This window comes from Rhinatrema bivittatum, chromosome 17, assembly GCF_901001135.1.
Source record: "Rhinatrema bivittatum chromosome 17, aRhiBiv1.1, whole genome shotgun sequence".
In the NCBI taxonomy this organism is placed as follows: Eukaryota; Metazoa; Chordata; class Amphibia; order Gymnophiona; family Rhinatrematidae; genus Rhinatrema; species Rhinatrema bivittatum.
In genome coordinates this window covers 49,219,414-49,241,634 of record NC_042631.1, presented here as the reverse complement: position 1 = coordinate 49,241,634, position 22,221 = coordinate 49,219,414, and the positions used below count along the sequence as shown (strand labels likewise).

At 44.2% G+C, this 22,221-nt stretch overlaps 1 protein-coding gene and 1 long non-coding RNA gene across 5 annotated transcripts in view; both read right to left on the bottom strand.

The window, feature by feature from the left end:
- The window catches only part of IRF7 (interferon regulatory factor 7), a 128,113-nt gene extending 106,076 nt beyond the window's left edge, over positions 1-22,037 (bottom strand). Inside the window, exons 1-3 of one of the 4 annotated variants that reach the window (XM_029582758.1) lie at positions 21,793-22,037; positions 13,961-14,025; positions 8,497-8,659 (exon numbers count right to left, since the gene is read on the bottom strand). In XM_029582758.1, coding sequence (XP_029438618.1) covers positions 8,497-8,659; positions 13,961-13,977 — 180 coding nt within the window. In that variant the 5' untranslated portion in view covers positions 13,978-14,025; positions 21,793-22,037. Of the gene's footprint in view, positions 1-8,496; positions 8,660-13,943; positions 14,026-21,792 lie in introns of all 4 variants that reach the window. The other 3 variants (XM_029582755.1, XM_029582757.1, XM_029582754.1) reach the window with 3 other exon arrangements.
- On the bottom strand, positions 4,403-5,390 carry LOC115079320. Its single transcript, XR_003853256.1, has 2 exons — positions 4,970-5,390; positions 4,403-4,877 (listed from the first exon to the last, which is right to left on the bottom strand). It is a non-coding gene; the product is annotated as an uncharacterized LOC115079320 (long non-coding RNA).
- Positions 22,038-22,221: the final 184 nt, after the last annotated feature.

The window sequence follows — 22,221 nt, the reverse complement described above, 5'->3', positions numbered from 1 at the left end:
TTGCTTGCGCCTGATGCGCCAGCAAAAGTAGGCCAATTCGCGCTATTTGAAAATCTACCCCTTAGTTTTTAATATCATATATTGCACCCTTTTGCATCAATGTCGGCTTGCAGTCTTTTGTGATAGTTGTAAATGAGGCCTTCTATTTTCTCATTTGGTAAAAAGCCTCCAGATTCTGTAAATTCTTTGGTTTAGCATGAACTGCATGTTTGAGTTCTCCCCGTAATGGCTCAATGATGCTGAGGTCAGGAGACTGATGGCCACTCCAGAACCTTCACTTTCTTCTGCTGCAGTCATTGAAGGGTCGACTTGGCCTTCTGTTTTGGATCATGTTGGAAAGTCCAAATGCACCCCATGCACAGCTTCCTGGCTAACGAATGCAAATTCTCCTCCAATGTTTTCTGATAAGATACTGCATTCATCCTGACATCAATTTTTTTTATTTTTTTAAATTTCACTCAATTACATGCAATTATATTCTAAATAGAAAGCGTTACATAATCTTTCCTATAATTATATCTTTGCTTACAACAAAATAACAATTTGAAACAAAATTTCTTTACAAAGGATTATGTTCCTAAATATAAGAATTTGGGGGCATAAGAATTCTAAGCGAAAACAACATACCTTATACCTAAAATTTGAATGTAAGTGAGCATTGCTCTTAACTAACTAACTTCGATCTATCCCTGTGAATAACTTGTGAGTGACCTAGCAGCAACTCCTTCAGTTGGTCTGGCTCAAAGAATACATACAGGCTGACACAGTAAAGCGTGGGCTGGCTTGCGCGTTTTTTTATGCGACTTTGACACGCGTTTTAGACGGACGCACGATCCAGTATACGCTCTACCGTGTCCTTAGCGCATGCTGAAAATGACACGTAACAATTGACGCCCGCTGCATGTAGATGCTATGTTAATGGTGTTAAATGTATAATGAGCTGATTATCTATTCCCCTCAATACAGTAATACGCGCCCAAAATAGCGCGTCTTTAATGTGCACATTTTCCGCATCTTTACCCACAATATTTACCGCCTACCCTGACCCTGGCGTTAGTGTGGTGCTGTGCTCTTGACAGTCGTGAATATCCAACGGACAGCGTCATGGATTACATGAATATATTGGCTTTGGTGATCTTTTTTCAACGGGTGAGAAGGAGATTAAGAAATGCTCTGCGAGTGAATTCTAGACGGCCTATTGGAGACAACAGCCAACAGGAGTACCCAGCACATAGACCGGAGGAGGTATGTATATGTTTTGTTTTTTTAATATCGAAGGGTAGCATTTTGTGTCTGGGCGTCTACAATTATGTGTCTGCTTCTATATATGAAGTGAATAATCAAGATGTATTAGGCTGATTTTCTTGTGTTGTTTTTTACGCAGGCACAGGGGGACAGAGTCGTCCGTGCACAGGACAGGGACATCGGTAGACCAGGAAGGGCCATGGGCAGACCTGAACGTATCATTCGCCCACGGACAACTATCTTTGGCATGTCGGAGCGAGATGTAGTCTGAACCTACCGGCTGAGCTCACGGGCAATCCTGTTCCTCTATGAAGATCTGCGCTGCGACCTTGATCCCCTGGCCAATCGCCACCATGCTGTGCCAGGGTTGATGAAACTTCTTGGTGCCTTAAATTTTTTTGGTACCGGAAGTTTTCAAACCCCCGTGTCATTGCGGGTATGACTCGGGCCTCCTTCTCACGGCATCTGACACAGGTCTTGAAGGCCATGATGAAGCAGATGAGGAAGTATATCGTGTATCCTATGGCTCCAGTGGAGCTGCAACAGATCCGTAGTGGGTTCATGGGTATTGCAGGGATGCTGAACGTGTTGGGTGCTATAGACGGCACCCATATTGCATTTACCCCCAGGTCGGAGGAATGGAGTTCCTTCCGGAATCGCAAGCACTTCCATTCAATGAATGTTCAAGTCGTTTGCGATGCACACCTTCGGATTCTAAATGTTTTAGCGAAGTATCCTGGGAGCTGCCATAACGCCTACATTCTGGCACATTCGTCCATGGGCACTCATTTCCCAGAAGGAAAGTATAGTGAAGGCTGGCTACTTGGTAAGTGACATCGGCTATAGCCTGGGATTCCATATCTGGGATGTCTGGTATACAATATGTTCATTTATATATGTGATGTTTTTGATGCATTCCTGATTATTCCCCCTATGTGAGGGCGGCTATGGCTGTAAGCCCTGGTTGCTAACTCCAGTCCAGTCTCCACGCACCGCGGCAGAAAAACACTACAATGAGGCTCATGGCAGCACCAGAAACGTTATCGTACTTTTGGAGTTCTGAAAGGACAATTCCGATGTCTGGATCACTCTGGGGGAGCCCTGTAGTACAGTGCAGAAAAAGTGGTGAACATCATTGTTGCCTGCTGCATGCTACACAACATTTGTCAGCAATTTGGTGTGCACGCAGAGGTAGCAGAAGACTTGCCGCCAGATCCACCTGTGGAACCGGCTGCTGAGGCGGACAACACTGCACGGGGGAATGATAGCCGAAGGATCATCGAAACTTATTGCTCCTGTAAGTTATCTGTTATATATTCATTTCTCCATACGAATATGGTATTTTTATTGTTGCTCATAGCTCTGTAAAATTAGAGATATAATACTTTAAATGCCTGCACACAACTGTATGTTAAATCGTGTGTTGTGTTTCTTTCAGGAGCTGTGATCCATCCATCTAGCCATTTCCCAGCAAGTTGATCCATCCATCAAACCATTTCCCAGCAAGCACAAAAGTCTATTTAAATTAACAAATGAAACAAATAAAATAGTGTGAATTTTCCCTTGTCTTCTGTGTTTTGCATTGCATAATTTAGAGGTCTTGAATTGTGTTCACATTTAATCCTCAATAAATAGCTTCCTACCTTAAGTTATTTCGGTGTCCCTGCAGCTCCGCGGGTCCATCGCAGCCATGGACGCTGGGGGAAGGATGCCGTACCAGGCCTTCTTCTAGCATCCACAATTAGGTGTCCCCGCGGCTCTACATGTCCATCACCTGTACAGAAGCCAGGAGCAGGTGGCAGGGCGCTTGCACGTGTAATGCCATGCCCAGACAGCCATTTTGTTAAACACTGACTAACATGCCGCGTGGCAGGATGCCAAACTTCAGAGGGGGATGCCAGGCTGCTGGCATCCCTGATTATTGAAGATTAAGGCCACCTGTATTTCCACCCAGGGCACCTACGGGACCAGGACTGGGCCGATGAGGCTTGGCGGGCACAATTCAACGCCCAGTCTTCCTACCTGAGGTAAGTTTGTAGGCCTTTGTTAGGTCTGGTTTATGTTGCTTGTAAGCTTCTAGCACACAGGAAAAAAACAAGTAAAATTACATTACCTATTTTTGGGGTTGTTTTGTATTGCTGTGGGTGAGAAAAGGAAAACAGAGACTTGACTTGTTTGGTTTGAATTGTTTTTTTACCTCAAAAGCAAAGTAAAAGTTTTAATATCAACTTGTACTTCCTATTTCTGTTGTATTTCCACCAGATTGAGGCTTTGAAAAAGCAGGCAAGGCACATCAGGTGGGAGGAGCCCAAATACCTGTGGGCCCTCCACAGAGCAGAGGAAGGTAGGTGCTGTTAGCAATTGTCATGGCTGCCATGCAAGCGGCAAGGTCGTCTTTAGTAATGTCAATAAGAAATTTAACATTTGTGCCATTCTGGATCTTTGCATGCACAGCTGTGACACTTTTGCTATTTCTGTTTTCAGAGCACCTCTGTTGGATCATCCACCACTGAATCGGCTCCTCCAGAGGAACAGCAAGGTGAGCCTTTAATAGCATCAGCATAGTTAAAGTATGTGGATGTTTAATGCTATGGCACACTGATCACATTTGCGTTTTTAAATGTCATACTCACCAATGCTAGAGGTTAGGGTCCTGTTTAAAAATGTCAAAGTTCTCCTTCCTACCCTGCTGGATGTTTGCATGTATGACAGCAGTAATGCCTTCACTTTTTCTCTTGTCAGACACAGCGGCAGAGGAGGAAGGGGATAATGAACTGCCACCGAATATGCCCCTCCCCCCTCACCATGGGCAACAAGGACATTGTCATTAACCCTGTCTTTCCAGGGGTGGGTCGATGGCCAGAGGCCGGCGCAGGAGCCAGGGAAGGGGCCTCAGCCCTTGAGGGGCACCTGGCTGATGTGCTGGTCCTCTTGGCACAGTTGATCCGCAGCCTGGAGGTCCAGGAGGGAATGGCAGTGCAGGTGGTGACCATCCTGCACCGTGGCCAGCAGGAGATAACTGAGCTCCTGTGCACAATGGTAGGAGCTCCGTGCCTGCTCCTCATGACACAGGCTCCTAGAGGACGGGCACTGTCTGCTCAATGTCAATGCCTGATCCTCCTCCATGTCCTCCCACAAGTTTTTATTTTATTTTCAACCCAAAAAATGTTTGTAAATAGTTAAATATCTTTTTTTTTTTTTTTTTTTTTTAAATTTAAAAGTTGTAGAAGTTTAATTTATTGAATGAAACTAGTGTGTTGTAGGAGTGGCATGGCCCATAAACAGTTTATGCAAAAAAAATGTTTATTTCAAATTTATTGTTTAATGTAACAAAAAGGTGAGGTGACATCTAACGGCACTGATCAAGTCTCATTTTCTTCATGAAAATCGTGTGGGAAGCCAGCACAGCATTGCTATTGGCTCGGATCAACCTCATTTCCTGGAGCATGGATTCATTGTCGTGATCCTGTCGAGAGGTGATTCTATTCATAAACTGCTCACTTGGACCAGGCATTATTTGGAATAGACTGCCTTAGTCCTGTGATATTTCCTGTGCCAGTGGAGCAGCAGCCTGTAGCAGAGAGGCATGGGAATGGATTTGTTGCTAGTTACATCACCATTGTTCACGTAATCTGTGGAGAAAGATTGCAGTTAGCATTGCCAGTTAACCCCTCAGGAACACAAAAGTCAACATCTGATGCAAACAAGATATGTTTATGCCTACCTAGACTTGCTCCTGAGTCAGTGCTGAACTGTGTGCATGCTGCCGACGACCTCTGGCCTCACAGTACTGAGAACCAGCTCCTCCACAGGTGTCAATACTACAGTGTGGTCGTCTGCCGCTCCTCTTTGCTGCCACGACAATTTTGGCAGCCTTTTCTTTTACCTCTTTGCTAGTATCGTCCCACCGCTGCTGTACCTGTTTTGCGACCCTGGGTGTGACAGAAAGGGAGCTCAGATCCTGTGCAATCTTCTCCCAAATCAGTTTCTTCGTGGAGCTTGAAACCTTGGACTGGAAGAGAACTTTATATTTGTCACAGACAGCACGGCACAGTAACTCCTTTTCTTCATCTGTGAAGCGAGTGTCACGGGTTTGCTTTTTAGATGGATGGCTAGAGCTTGTGTCTTCTGGCTCCTGATGTTCACGTACTCTGCCTCGACCTGCGCAATAGTACGTTTTCCAGCCATGCCTGAATGGGAAAAAAAAGAATGACTGGAGAGACAGCATGATGGAAATTGACCAAAGCAGAATAAATGAAAATATTGAACCAGAAACAAGAGAGGCCCATGGACAGCATCAAGCAACAGCCTGAACTAGTGCCTTCCATCGGTTGCCGATCTCTGGACTCTGCCTCTACCCGTGCAATGGAATGTTTTCCTGGCATGACTGTCTGAATAGGAGAAAAAAATAAGGAAAGGGATCAATGAATGGAGCAATAATCAACAGAATGACCCTGAAGGAAGAAGAGCACATGCAGAACATGCAATAAAGACATCCATGGCCACTGCCTTGAGCACCATGATTGGGGGCCCCTACCTTGCACGTCTGGGCGCTCAAGGCAGCGGCCATGGATGTTGGAAGGCAACTTTATCTGGACATCCAGGCTACCTTGAGCACCTTTCCAGGCCTTCACAGGCACTCAGATGTGGAAGGTAGGGGCTGATGTTCCCGCCTCTTTCCGGATGTCCATGATTGGAGGTCCCCCTGCCTTCCAACGTCCATGGCCACTGCCTTGAGCTCCCAGACGTGGAAGGCAGCAGGACCTCTGATCAAGGAGGTCTGGATGCTCAGGGCAGCAGCCCCAGTGTCCATGTGGGTTCTGTTGGAAAGAACCATCCACTTACCTGCTGAAAGCGCTGCTGATCTTCTAAATGATATCCAAAAGTACTGCTGTAACTGCTCTGTCCTGAACCAAATACAAAGCGATTTTTGCTACTTGTGATGCGACTTACATGTCCAAGGTAGGATTATGACGCGGCAATGTCACAAAGAGGGGGGGAAATGGGATAAGTTTCCAGATCGATGGAAAGTTTGAAGTGTAACATTTCTACATTTTCAAACTGACATTAGAAATGACAGGTATGGATCCAGCGCACCCAGGATACTGTATAGGCGCTCTATACAGTAAACTAGATTGCGAACGCCTACCGCTTCATAGGCACGCTTTTCGTGCTTCTTTGGCACTGCTTGGATTTGTGTCTAATTTGAATACTGAATCAAATGGATCAAGAACCAAAATGTACGCATGTCAAATGAGCAGGCGCCAGACACTGCCACACTTTTTTTTACACATTGGTACTGTATCGGCCTGTCAGTTATTTAAATACCAGATACAGCATTTACTGGGGTATTTCAGTATATATTGGGCTCCAAAACTCATTGCTAAGAACTCTTTTCTTCACAGCTGTGTCTAATTATGTCAGGATATAACCAGATTTGGGCAATCCTGCCAATTTTGATGAAATTCCCTGTGACGCTGTAGCTCACACCCCCACAACAGTAGAGATTCACCTTCATGCTTCACGGTGATGTGCTTCTCATAGCATTTATGGTTGAGCATAAAGTTCAATTTTGGTCTTGTCACTCCAATTTGTTACAGAATTTGAGGCTTCTATAGGTCTCCAAGTGCTGTTTGGCGTATTGTAAGCAGGCTGTTTTGTGCCATTGGTTCAGCAATGGCCTTTTTCCAGCAACTCTACCATGCAGTCCATTTTTGTTCATCTATCTTTATTGTGCATGCTGAAACACCTACATCTTGTTTCATAGAAGCCTGTATTTCAGTTAAAGTTGCTTGTGGGTTTTTTTTGCATCCTGAAATTTTCAGGATTGCTGTGACTGAAATCTTTGATCTACCTTGGTATTAACAGAACCCATAATTTTCCACTTCTTGATCAGAGTTTGAATATTGATTGGCATTTTCAAATCTGTGGCTAAGTTTTTATATCATTTTCCTGATTCATAAAGTTGAGCTACTTTTGCTTGCAGATTCTCACAGTTCTTTTGCTTTCCCCATGTTTCACTAACCAAAGTCAGTGCAGCCCTGGATGAATTGCACAAGTGTTTCTCAAGAGCTAAGAGACTATTTATACACAGTCACTAATTACGATCAAACAAGGGACAGGTGTGGATACCTACCCTTCCATTGCCCTCTCAACCTGTATCTGTCAACTTGAGTATATTTTATCAGCCCAGACATTCAAGCGAATGCAAACTTTTGAACAGGACATTTTATTTCCCTTACAGCAAAGTTCATTTAGTGATTGTGCTATTCTGTAATGCATAATAGTTTTAATTTGAAATACATTAAAAGCGACAGATGTGTTTTGTCTAATCACTCCTGTTTTCTTAAAATACCATACATCTTATAAATTCTGCCAAGGATATGTAAACATTAGCACAAATGTATATATATTTCACAATCCATATATCTCAGATTAGTCACACTAGACATTGGCTCCCATGGTTTGCCTGCTCCATTTCTCTCAGAGACTCCCACCTGAAGGGGCTTACAATACATTTGTGGGAAGGAGAAATAAGCCCCTTTTGCCTTACTCTGATAACCCATCCGTGACATCCTCCAAAGTGGTACTTGACTTGAATGTCTACATTCAAAATGCATGATTTTGGGGGGGGGGTTAGATTAACATTACCATACCTTTGACCATTTTACTAATTGTCTACAGTCATCTTTATCCTTCTGGCATGCAAATATTCATATTTCCAACAGGATCCATATTGTGACCACAGAAATGGCAAACTAGTGCTAAATTTTGAAATGCTTAGTTGGAAACTATGCAGGTAAAAATGGGAATGGCTGAATCCATTTAAATGGATATTCAGCTGGCTAAGAGTATGCATGTAGTTTTACAATGTGCATGCATTTAGACACTAAAGATCTTTCCATGGACATGGCTAAAAGCGTGTGTACATGAAAGTTTAATATGTGAACAATCATGTATACTTTACACAGTTTTAGATGGTGTAAGTATACCTGGGTATTATGAATAGCGACTGGATTTGTGCAGACTAAAATGTAGACAGACAAAATGCCTGTTAGGTGCTCTACTGAAATTTAGCATCATGGTATTCATTCCTAAACTGGTCTCCTGGTTTGACAGATCTGTGCTTTCATGGGTGCTCTGCCAGCACTAAGGAACTCTTGATACTTCCTAAGTAAATTCATTGGCTTGTCCATCTTCACACGTTAGGGGGAATCTGAGTTTTGGAGCAGGAAATTAAGCTTGGCTTACCTTGAAGAGCTCATAGTCTTTCTGACTGGAATCCCTCCTGGACAGGTGTTTCCACTGAATGCGGAACATGGTGTGTTCAGCATCCACCCAACATAAGCCCTCATATTTCTTGCTGTTAATCTGTTCGATCAGCCAGGGTCTGAAGCGTTGCCGTGGATGCCTTCTGAAACCAGAGACCGCCAAGAGGTTACCATGAGCAGTCGGCAGGCTGGAGCTGGAAGTAAAGCTTAATACTGTCCCACTGTATCTCCTTGTATAACAATTAAGCTCAGTGAAGAGTACCAGAGGATGAAACCGGAATACACTCCACAGTGCTGAGAATTAAAGACACTGCAGTTGTAATGGACTTCTCTCAGAGTCCATAAGTCTTATAATTGATGAGGACATATGAATTTAAAGGTAATGATCTAAAGATTCTCCAGAACGTACTGACAGTGCTGCTATGGAAACTAGGAAGTGTGTAATGGGGGAAATACTAATGACTTCCTCTGTACAACTCCAGAAGTGCTGCTTTTCTTCATTTTAAGGAAATTCTGAAAAAAAGAAGTGAAGTCTTGCTAAACAGTATTGTAATCTTTAGTCCATTCCAGAACAGCAATTCTGCCTCCTTCCCTCATCTCTGGAATATGCAATAGGAGGAAGTAACTGCTGGTGCTGGGTCAGTGAACTTAAGGAGAGCAGAAGAGAGGGCAGTAAGGAGTAGTCTGACAGCTGGGGATATTCTCAGACCTCGAAGAAAGGGAAGTGAGCAGCACTGGACTCCTCCTGCCTTCCTACACAGAATTAAATGACTGCATGGGAGGAAGACGGGAGGGAAGATAAAACCATGTTGGCAGACAGAAGGGATTAGGCCCCACCCCCATACAGGAAGCCTTGGGGCCATCACAAGGACTGTACATGCTGGACTCGTAGGCCCTGTGCTCACTTTCAAAGCTGCCAAAAGGCAGTGAGCTGAGCTGACAGGGGTTAGTCAGAGGACTGAGAAGAGAGGCATTGAGTATAGTGCCTCTTTTGTATGGATGCCAGCAATTATACTGAGTTTTAAGGACCAGCCACCCACAGGCCTCATGTAAAACTGACCAGGACAGACAAATACTGTACAGTTGGCATCTGCACTGACTTGTGTGTGGAAACAGAACTAGGTCACATAGGATGGAGAGACTGGGGAAGGATGCTGGGAGGTGGACAGACCAAAATTGAGAAGGGAAGGAAAGGAAGAGATCAAGAAAAACTAGGAGGAAGGGAGAAGGGATAGAAAGAGGAATGGGGGGTGGATCACGGAAAGGGAGAGAAGAGGAATGCACATTCATTTGAAATAAGAGTATAACAAATGAGCCTGTTTTCAGGGACAATACTTTGAAATCCTTGGCTCAGTGAGTGGTAGTGGTCACAAAAGCATACAGAATGTTAGGAAGTGTTAAGGAATGGAGAATACCATCACTCCATGGTCAGACAGCACAGGAAGGGCAGCTCTAAAACGAGTGTACGGGTGCTGGAATCTTAAATTATGCATGCAAGATTTAGAAACACCCATCACACATGTGCTAATTTTAAGCAGTTACATAAACTAACGTAGTTTGCATATCTCCCTTAGGACTTTGTCAGCTTTAACATGCACAGGTAAGCAGATTTTTAACACGTGTTCATGTGAAAGACATTCCCAGTCTATCTCAAGGTCATGCAGACCCCTCTGGTTCTTCAGCTTGCTCTCTCCACCTTACCCAGACCCCTCACCCAGTGGTTTTTGGCCTAAAATGAGTTTTCTACAGACTTACACTTCATCAAGAGCAGAACTAAATCCCTGAAGGCTAGAGTGGTAGACCTGGAGGAGCCAAGGGAGAGGTATAGAGGAGACCTTTAGGAACATAATAGCAGTCCCACCCTCAACCCTGGGCTACCTTGGAGAAAGGTCACCTGAAGGACAGCATCACTTTGGTGAGGCAGGAATCAATCCTGGAATTAGGACCTGCTCTCAAGGTGAAGTAGTAACTTCTCACACAGAGGATACATCTACAAGGGCACATGCCCAGGAGGGAAGGGTTAGGATGGACATACTTGGTGATTCGATTAGGAATAGAGACAGATGAGTGGCAGGTGGACATGAGGATCATTTGGTAATTCACTTTTCCGGTGCAAAGGTAGTGGACCTCATGCATCACAGATAGGGAGGAGCCAGCTGTCTTGGTACATATAGGTACCAATGATAGGAAAGTGCAGGAGGGACATTCTGGAAGCCAAGTTTTGGATTTTAGATAGAAAGTTGAAATAGAGAACCTCCCAGATAGCAGTCTCAGAAATGCTCCCCATTCCACATGCAGGACCCCAGAGGCAGGCAGAGTCCAGAGTCTCAATGCCTGGATGAGACAATAGTGTAGAGAAGAGGATTTTAGGTTTGTTAGGATTTGGGGAAGGGGGGTGCCTTTTCTGAGGGGATGGGCTCCACCTTAACCAGAGTGGAACCAGGCTGTTGGCACTAACCTTTGAAAAGGAGATAGTGCAGCTTTTGAACTAGATGGGGGAAAGCAGACAGTCACTCAGATGCACATGGTTTGGAGTGATGTATCTTTAAAATGGTATAAACCAAACAGGGAAGTTAGGGAATCCCAGTAGAGAGGATGCAATAAATGCTAAAAGGGACCAGGTGCCTTTAAGAGCAGAGAGCAGAAAGATTCCCAGTTACCCTTTGTCTGCACACAAATGCTAAAAGTCAAAAAAATAAGATGGGAGAATTAGAGTGTAAAGTACTGGATGAAGAGATAATTGGAATCTCAGACTTGGGAGGATACCAGGATACAAATTATATCGAAACAATAGGTTGGATCAAATTGGTAGAGGGTTGGCATGTTAAACAGAGCATTGAGTCACAGGAATATGAGAAATTGCATGAGGACCTTGCAAACTGGGAGATTGGGCATGCAAATGAAATGTAATTGACAAGTGCAAAATGATGCACTTAGGGAAGAGTAACCCAAATTATAGCTACAAAGGTTCCACATTAGGAGTCACCACTCAAGAAAAGGATCTAGGTGTCATCGTTGAAAATACATTGAAATCTTCTGCTCAGTGTACAGCAGCAGCCAAGAAAGCAAATGCTAGAGATTAGAAAAAGAATGGAGAATAAAACAATGTCATAATCCCTCTGTATTGGTTTATTATACCGTCAATCTGTGGACAATCTAGACTGTGCACAATTAGTCAAATAGATAAAAATGCAAAAAATACATAGTTAAATACATAGTTAAAAATGTAAATCAAGTTATAAACAGTGGATTACTTTGCGAGCAAATATTAACTTAAAATGGCCTAGTGAATGGTTAGCTAAAAATTAAAATCAAATAGAGTAAAACAAATATCAAATAAAAAAGTATAACATTAAACAGGGAAAGCCTAGTGAAGCATGCAAACAGGTTGATCATTTCTCTGCTGTTAATTCATAAGCATTTTTGAATAGTAGCGTTTTCAGATTTTTAAATAGTTTCATATCCTCCTTTTGTAGTCTAAATTCATCAGGTAAAGAGTTCCATAGTTTGGGGCCTGCCACTGAGATAGCTTGTTCTTACCTCATAGGTGTGCCGTTCTGATTGATGGTATTGATAAAAGACACTTATTAACTGAACGAAGATTCCTTTGTGGTGTGTGAAGATGTAATGATGCATTTAGCCATTCAGTTGGTTTGTGATTTATAGATTTGTATAGAATACATAGTCTTATATACAATTCTTTGCCAATGTAATTCAATAAGGGTTGGGGTAATGTGGTCAAATTTTTTCCCCCACATAACTCTTGTGGCTGCATTCTGGAGAAGCTGTAATGGTCTTAGATAGGACCCAGGTAGTCCAAGAAATAAAGATTGTAACAGTTCTGAAGTCCATGGTGCAACCTCATCTTGAGTATTGTGTTCATTTCTGGTCACCACATCTCAAGATAGCAGAATTAGAAAAGGTACAGAGAAGGGCAACCAAGATAAAGGGGATGGAACAATTCTAGGAGGAAAGGCAAAAGAGGTTAGGACTCTTCAGCTTGGAGAAGAGACGGCCAGAGAGAGATAGGATAGAGGTCTATAAAATGAGTGGTGTGGAATGAGTAAACATTAAATCAGTTTACGTTTTCAAAAAGTACAAAGACTAAGGGACACACAATGAAGTTACTAAGGTGTAACTAAAAATATTTTTTATTCAACACAATTAAACTGGAATTTGTTGGTTTGGCCTCTGTTGGAAACAGGATGCTGGGCTTGATGGACCCTTGGTCTGACCCAGCATGGCAATTTCTTATGTTGCCAGAGAATGTAGTGAAAATTATTAGTGTAGCTGGGTTAAAAAAAAAAGGTTTGGACAAATCCTGGAAGAAGTCCATGAACCATTAAGGTGGAGTTACAGAAATCCATTGCTTATCCCTAGGAGAAGCAGCATGGAATCTATCCACCTGTTTTGATCATGTCAGGTACTTGTGGCCTGGATTAGAAACAAAATACTGGGCATGTGTTCTTAATTTCTAACATAAGAGTTCTATTTGTAGAAATTAATTTTAATGGTTAATCAAAGATGATGTTTAAAGTAGGAGTGGAAATTGTGTTCATGCAAAAACAATGGGGGTCAGCATTTAAAGTAATTTATCTGGCTAAGTTTGAACTTAGCTAGACAAAACAGCGGGATTTAACTTATCCAGCCATTTCAGAAGTGGTCCCACGGCATTCTGGTGTGGAGCAGTATTACTGGGTAAACTTATTGGCTACCATTCAAATAGCCAGGTACAGTACATTCAGCAGCGTGCCTGTACCATTAACTATCCCAGTCAAGTTAGCTGGATCTGGCTGACACTACAGACCATAATCAATTTACATTCAAATCTTAATATGAATGTTAATGGTTTCTCTTTCCTTTGAATCAGAAGTGGCAAGCTCCAGTCCAAGGGCCACAAACAGGCCAGGTTTTCAGAATAACCACAATGAATACGCATGAGAGTTTGGCATACATTAGAGGCAGAGCATGCAGATCTCATGCGTATTCATTGTGGATATCCTGAAAACCTGGCCTGTTCGTGGCCCTCGAGGACCAGAGTTTGCCACCTGTGAGTATTGTACAAAGACACTAACAGAATTAAATTTCTCAAAATGCTCAATGTGATCATACTTCTCCATAGGCTCTAAAATTCAAATCCTTAAGCATCTAATTGAATGATTAGACCATGCAGATGTGGAATCTGGGTTTTGTTTCCAGATGTGGCTTCTGCTCATTGGGTTGGCAGAAGCTTGCGATGCTGTGAAAGGTGTGTTCACAGTCCTCGCTATGGGGGAAGGATATCCTAGCCATCTCACAACAGCAATACCGATCTGGTAGGGCTTGGGGTGCAAATGAAGAGGACTGGGTTCCCAATGGATGCCATAACCTGTGGCTGTGAAGGTACTGGGACTGACTGGATAATGATTTTAAAGGTTCAGCCCTTACCCCTAGAAGCAGCTCACCTGTCATTCCCTGCCATAATTCAGCGAGGCTCTGGTCCGGATCAGTTTGCGCTCTAGATGTTTTCCTTTAGGGAACGAAAAAAAAAAAAATGTGTCAGTTTGACTGTTGATTTTCAGGACAAGAAAACACAGGATTTCAGCCTCTGAAAGTACCACCCACCATAGGCAAGGAGTTTCTTGTTGCCCCTCAGGTGAATTCAATGGGCACTATGAGGAAGATGCAATCAATCCTTACCCTCTGGCTATGCATGCGCAGACCTCTGAATAATCACTTCTCACTACTTACAACAACTCTGAGAGAGGAATCCCCATGCCAGCCGCAATTTTAAATATATACCTACAGTTTTATAAATATTGGGTTTCATTTTAAGAACAACTATTATATAAGAGATACAGAATATTTGCCATGGGAATACTACAGGAGAAAAACAAACATGCTCTGACATAATACCCTTATACTAATTAGTCCTTACCTGTAAAGAAATACAGCTGAAGACTGGCTTAATAAATCTAGCAACATGTCTATCTTGTGATATTCCAGCAAGAGAGTTGGAAGTATGTTACAGCAGAGAAGTGGCACTTTTAGACCAGACACATGGGACCCGTACCCTGGGCTACCAGTTCAGTGGCCTGAGTCTTAGCAGCGCCACTAATTGTTTTATTCTCTCAGTCTAGCCTAACAGCAAGCTGCTGCTGCAAGCAGCATTGCATCAGGGATCAAGGCAGTCAGATGGTCAAGGTTACCTGCACACCCCAGGGTCCCTACTCCCACACAACTGAAAAGAGGCAGCTGTTGCATCAGAGGGACTCGAAGCTGAACTTAAGGGGAGGCTGCCGCATAGGCCACAGGGCTCAGCCAAATGAAGTCTACCGTGTTGAACTGGGCCATGCAGCTGAAGAGAGAAGGCTGCTGGGTTGGTCCAATCCTTGCACTTAAGAGAAGGCTACTGCTGCTTCAAGCTGAGCCATGCAGCCTAAGGGAGAAGGCTGCTGTGTGGGGCTAGGCCGCACAGCTGAAGAGGGGATGTTCTGCTGCTGCCAGCACCCTACACATTCCTGGGACAGAGTGAGAGAGCATCAGCATGTATGACAGATATATAGATTATATATATATATATATATATATATACACACGCTGTCTTGTGTCTCTATATTGCTATATCTCATCAGCACACGCATGCGTATGAGAGAGCTCAAGCAATAGTATGTGTGACAGCTTGAGTAAGAGCCATAGCATTTGTGAGAGCTTGTGTGCAAGTTGCTTCCTAAAGGTGAGGAGGTCTGGCACAAGACTGATACTGAAAAAAAAAATGCTTTCTAGTGTTGATGACTTCATTTCCTTGGCAGAGAAAGAACCCAGTGATCATATAGACTGACTAGTTACTCTGTGCACACTGCAAAGAATACACCCCAGCTGCCAGCCACAAACTGACTGCAAGATTCCGCCTTATCCAGCTCAGTCTAGTGTGTTCTTCCTTGGTACTCAGCCATCATTGTTAGTAAAGCTTACAAGATCCCCTACTTAGTTCCCTCCAGAATGTACCTCTCAAGTCTGTTCACAAGTTATGTAATATAAATAACCAGCAATACTAGTGTGGCGGTTGTTGCTTAATTAGCTTCCGTGCCTAGCCTAACAGATCAGCTATGTGAGTGCCTGTTTTTGCTGCATATTCTAGTTTGTTATTGTCACATTGATTCTATCATAGCTTGATTTAGGGCCTAATTTAACAAGGCCCCCAATAGACACAGAATGGGAAAACCCCTTAAATCAGATCCCTAAACAGCTATCATGAGTAAGCAGCCTCCTAGGTCTTCTGTGTAGCCTGGCAGAAGCACCCAGCCACATGAGCACCTGTCTGCTAGGATTTCCAGTTACAGTACTTGCAGCCTGCCACAGAAACTTGGCCACTTGGTTAGGGAATATTGATATTGGTTTATATAAATCAATTAAAAACACATAAATTTATGAAATATGAGAACTACTTTGAAAAACACAACCTAGCTACTGTCACACACTCATTGATCACCAATTGCATTGACTATTGCCAATCTATTCCATAGCATTGTACAATACGATCTCAGCCATCTCCAACTTTTACAAAGTATGGCAGCCAGACTTTTGGTAAAGGCCAAATATGCATCAGCTACCCTGGCAGGATAAAATTTAGCACACTACATTTTGTCTTCAAATGTGTGAATCAACTGGCCCCCTGAATCTTTTCCCATCTGCTCTCCTACACCTCCACAAGGAAATTTTAATTCTCCCAGACCTTTCTGTCCTGCCCGCCATAGTCTTCATCCAGACTGGCATTCATGAGACTGTGCATTCAGCTGCTCTGCCCTAAAATATGGAAGTTACCTCTAATGTTGCACCTGGAAACTTGGTGCCTTACTCTCTGGGGAAGAGGTAAACTTTGGCTGTTTATTCACACCTTTGCTTAGACGCCACAGCAGACTACTCTAGCATCTGCCCAGACATCTTCCTGAATGTGAAGTCCACAACATTTGCTCACTTCTGGGCATGCACCATCTAACTGGTTTTTGATCTCTTACTGCTAGATTTAACTAAATATATGCAATTTATACCTATTTCACACACTTCCGTATTTTCATACCCGGAATTAATCTGGCTTTCACTCTTGGGATTTGCATCAATTGCCAGGACTCTGGAGAAACACTAGAAAGTTCCAGATCCTTCTGTTTACTGCTCCAGCCATTCCCTTTCAGGAGGCTGGAGAAGGGAACAAAGCAATTGTTTTCTGCTTTGTAATTTCTGCTTCAGCTACATCCTGCCCCCTTTCCTTGGTAAACCTGCAGGAGAGCCTGAAGCAGACACTACAGGCAGCTTTGTGGGAAGGAACTGGAACCCAGCTTAGTCTGCAGCTGCTATTCCAGGACTAGAGATTCAGCTGAAGGTAACAAGACAGGAAACTGTGACTAAGAGGGTGGGGAGGAGCAGAGAGCTGGGTCATACTTGGAGGGAGATAGGTTGGGAGAGAGAGATTAATGTGTTGGAGGAGGAAGTAGAAGAGAAAAAAAGATATGCATGCCTCCAGCACAAAATCAACAAGTTCCCAGGCCTGCCTATTCCTACTAATGTACCCTACTTATGAACAAGACTGCAGGCAAATAGATCTCTAAATCATATCAGCATGCAGCCATTACTTACTCAGTGATTTGTTACTTTATGTAATACACCTTAAGGAAAAGGTAGAATTTCAAATGCTTCTGAATAAATAAATATGTATAAAGATGTGACATGATCAGTATTGCATGGGAAGGGAATAGAGTCGACAGCAGAAAATGCAATGGCTCCTTTAGCCATTGAGTACAGTCTGTATTTATTAGTTGTGAATATCGAATTGGAAGACCAAAATGAAAGTAGCTGAAAAACAAGGTGCAGGTCACATTGCTGATGAAAGCTTCTCACCCACAGGGCCAGGGCTGGTTCAAAGGCAAAACCCACAGCCTGCCCACACAATTAAAAATTATGCAATTATAGATTTTACATTAACAAGAACCTTTAATTACAGTCTTCTGAGGTAAAAATATCACTTGTAACATGTATATTATATTTACATGCAGTGCTGTAAAATCCTGCAAAAAAGTAAGGTCTATTGTAATGTGTGCTGGGTATGGCTTAGCTCTCCGAAAGCCTTCAATATAGTAAATTTTCCATACCAAAACTAATAACTGCCAGAACCTAAACACTAACAACCCTACTTATGAAGAGGTACAACTGCAATTACACCAGGCCCTAAAATGCCAGTACACCTATTAGGAAAACAGAAAGAGAAACTGCTACAGATACCTACAAAGAACAGGTCAACTCAGTCACACATACAAAATACAAACCGATCCTCCCAAAAATGCAGAATAAAGTAACCACAAAGAATTAATACAAACATGCAGACAAAAACTGAACTATTAACCACAACAGGCCAGACTATTATGTAATTCAACAATGGAAAAACAGAAATATTACAATTCCTCAGAAAACAAACAAAATCAGGAAATGTAAATCAATAGAAGTAAAACCATACTAATAAGAGACTATTTCAAAAACATCTGATTATAGAACATCTAATAATTTAAAAACGCAAATTTTCCAAAGACCAATAAAATATTTCAAACACCATCCCACACTTCAAACTTAAAAGGGATAGAAAATCCCAGGCTATTCATACTTGGGATCTCCTGATTCCCAGATGCCCTGAGGATCGTGGATTAGCAGGGGAGAGTTGAAAGGTAGATCCTCAATCACAGAACATGCTCACATGCACAGCCACACACACACACGCCACACACACACGCCGCACGCGCACACACATGCCGCATGCTCCTTCATGCACACACATGCTCTCACTCATTCACTTCCTCCCCACTAGAAGTATAAGTCCAGCAGCAGCCTCCTCTTTCAGCGCCTTTTCTGGAGGATGCGGACACTGATGTTGCCCTGTTTCCTGCGAGCAGGAGGAGGGGGCGCTGTTTCTGTTCCTCCTGCGCTTGAACCTGGGTTGATGAGGCCCCTTCCCGCCGCAGCCTGGGGAACGCACCTAGATGGAGGCAGGGGCACTATTGTTGCTATTTCTCCTGTGCACACAATGCCACACAAACCTGGGACCAATGTTGCCTCTTTTTGCAACGGCCCGGGGAGGCGCTGTTTGTTTTCTGTGTGGCCTCTTATTTCTGCCCATGCAGACCCAACACCTCCGGGAAGGAGAAGTCGTGCCGTCGCTGCTCCCAGATTGGTGGTGCCCTAGTCCACCTAGTGTGTTTCCACCAGCCCTGTACTCCCCCCCCCCCTTGTTCATTCATGGTCTGTCCCAGGCCCACCAAAAAATCTCTTCAGTGATACAAATTTTGAAAACTGGTACCATTTGCCTCTCCCCCAGGTATTAGGTGACCTAGGCTCAAGCAGATGGGGGCAGACTTCTAGTTCAGCTTGGTAATAGCCCCTGATGCTCAGGGGTAAAGTCCCTGAGAACAGGCTTAGATCAGGCATCACAAGAGGAGAACACAGGAGTGCGAGCACTAAGTGTTGCATTACCACAGGGCCAGCTCTTGGAGGAGCTGCAGGACGGGCTTCTTCCACCACCAATGGAATGGAGCCTGCTGGCAGCCGTACGGGCTGATTCTTCCACCGCCACGTGGTAGCCGCGTGGGGCTCCTGCTTCTTCCGCCACCAGTGAAATGGAGCCTGCTGGCAGCCATACGGGCTTTCCGATTCTTCCACCGCCGGAGGGAGGGGGTCCAGCGGTAGCCGTGTGGGGCTTCTGCTTCTTCCGCCGCCAGTGGGATTGGGTCCCCCAGCAGTAGCATGGGCCTCTTGTTCCCAACCCCCCTGGGTGTGCCGCCCTGTGCAATTGCACAGCTTGCACACCCAGTCGCACCGTGCCTGTACGGGACATACTGTCAGTGCATCTCCCAGGCTCCAGACACTAGAGCAGAATGCATGGTTTGAGAGAGATTCTCAGTATTTGCTGGCACACTGCAGTTCCAGTCTTGAGATATGAAGACTCAGTTTTCAGGGACTTTACCACTGAGCAACAGGAGCTATTACCAAGCTGAACTTGGAGAATTCTGCACCCATCTGCTTGAGCCAGTTACACCCCTAGTCCAATAGGACGCATACCAGATCATGAGATGAAAATTCTGGAGACTTTGAATGCATAAAATCATTGACTAATGCAACTCCCTGTACACCAAGAGCCACCTTCTCAGCCTCGGGGAGCAAGGCAATTACTATCCCAACGTGGGGCAATAAATCTCCAGGGCAATGAGCAGGGGGCAGGATAACCTGCAGGGCCAATACCTGGCTGAGAACACGCTGCATAAACAAACCACACGCCAGACTCAAGTTGTCTGCCAAATAATAAATAGTTTACTGCAGAATCTTCAGGATCAAACATGACTGACGGTTCAGGTAGATGCAGAAAGCAATCAGTTCCAGAAATCTTTAACTCCCCTCCTTAACAGTTTCTTCTTACAGCAACAGAGTAGGTCTGGTTACTTTTTTTCTTCCCTTTCCTCAGATTTGGCACCCCCTAACCTGGTCCTCTCTTTAGTTTCCTCAGATAGAGAAATAGTTACAAGAATGTCCTGCTCAGCTCAAGGAAAAATCCTTCTGTACAGCATCAGGATCTTCCGAGTCCCAAAACAAGTTCCGTCCGGCACAGTTTGGCTACCTGGCATAGATGAGTGCCTGCCTCGGTTAAGCATAGATTTAATCTTTTAAATGCCAAATTCCAGGCTGTGTGGCACCTCTCTGTTCTCAAGCCTATGGGGATTTTTAGGGAAATCCCTGCACTCCTGCTGCGCCCTTCTGAGATCCCAGGTGAGGATCACAGCTCCTTCCCACTCACTTTCCCGGTAATCTGGAACAGCGCCAATCTCAGTATAGCTCAAATCTTTATCACTTCTGCTTTAATGGCCAAGCCCCTATGGGATGAACCCTCTTGTCCTGACATATAGCTGGCCCGGGGTTTGGGAATATTCCTATGCTGGTTCCACCTTAACCTTTTGCCCCATGCACTTGCAACCGGTGTGGACACTGTTTAAAGCCTCTCAAGGCTCCCATAAAGAGGAAACCTGCATTTTTATCTTTAAACCTTTCTGTACTTTTTGTGGCATAGGTATCACACAAACGCCCGGATTTTAAAAGGCCTATGTGTAAACCCTGGTACGCACATAAATGCTGGGCTTCTTCAAGGGGGGGGGGGGGGTACATGTTCTGGGTGGGACGAAGGCCGGCTAGGACAGTGGCCATTAGCTGCTGTCCTGGGGAAGCTCATACACCAGCATGCATAGATTACTTCTGCTACTGAGGAGCAGCAGGTAATAAAAAAAATGAAGGCCAGGTAGGTAAGCTTTAGGGAGTAGGGAGGAGAGGGGAAGGGTGTTACGGAAGTTCCCTCCTAGTCTGCTCCTTAATTGGAGCAAGCTGGGAGGGAACTGGGGAAGACCCAAATGCTCTGCTGCGTGGAGTTTGCATAAATTCACCCCCTCTTGCGCACACCACCCGCACATGCACGCGCTGGCACATACATGTTATAAAATCAGTGCATCCATGTGAAAACACCATGAACCACACGCAAGTTATAAAATCTACCCCTAAGTTTTTTTGGTGATTGCTTAGGAATAATTTATGGCAAACAAGATCAGTTAGGACTAAAATGCAAAAGCTTCTCTGCAGTTTTGCTTTAAACGTCTCCTCCACATTGGTGCGATTCCAGGCAAGCAGTGCAGAATTGTCCCAGGCTGCTGCTGGCTGGAGAAGCAATCAGACTTCCTGTCTGTTTCATGACTGTGATGACACAGATCTGTCTGCCACAGCGAGAGACCACTAACCCTGCCAGATCTCACATCACACATCCCCTTACACCTTAAGTCATTGATAACAGAGGACCAGGAAACAGGGAAAGAACAGAACTGCAGTCGTAACAGTCAGTGTTCCCACTTCTTTACAAGGAACATCCCTAAACTAGCCTAACGTTTTTAGGGTTCCCAGATGGTTTCATGTCATCAGGGACAAGTGATCGCGTCCTAATTTCATGGACTGGAGATCCTGTTTTCAGAGCTGTAAATTAGAAGTCCATTAATGCAATGGGCTCAGCCTGACCCTAATGACCTGCAGTTTCCTGGTCCTTTTTCTTCATTGTCCTGCTGCAGGTTCTGTGCAAATAGGTTGCCACTTGGCTTCATGTCATAAAGAGCAGGCTAACCTGGTGTTTACACGACTGGATTCGCTTGCTCCCAATGACCAGGAGCCAGGCGGGAGCCCTAACCACATACAGCTAAAAAAAAAAATAAAAAATCAGAGCAAGTGTTACCTTTCTTGTGCTGACCGGGTGAAGCGCTGGCTGCTGCTTTATTAAAGATGAAAATTCTATCAAGGAATGAGGAGCCGAGCACTGCCTTTTATACCTTGTTCGCTAATGACGTCAACGAGTTTGGGAGTCGGGTTTCAATGGTCTTGGCGATCAGCCAATCAGAAGGACCCACATGCGGCGGAAGAGGAAAACCCCACTAAAAGTCCTGCAGCTGTGCCACCAAAGTAAGTATCTGCTTTCAGTTACATCAGCGCCTATGCAACGAGAGGTGGGCAGAGTGCCAGGGGAGGAGCAGACTGCCACCCTGACCGAGCAGGGCACTTCCTTTCCTGGAAGTCACATGACCTGCTCGAAGCGTTAACTTTCGATTCACAATCGGGCTCATTCACTAAACTATTAAAGAGGAATTGCAATCCCAACGCCTTCTCT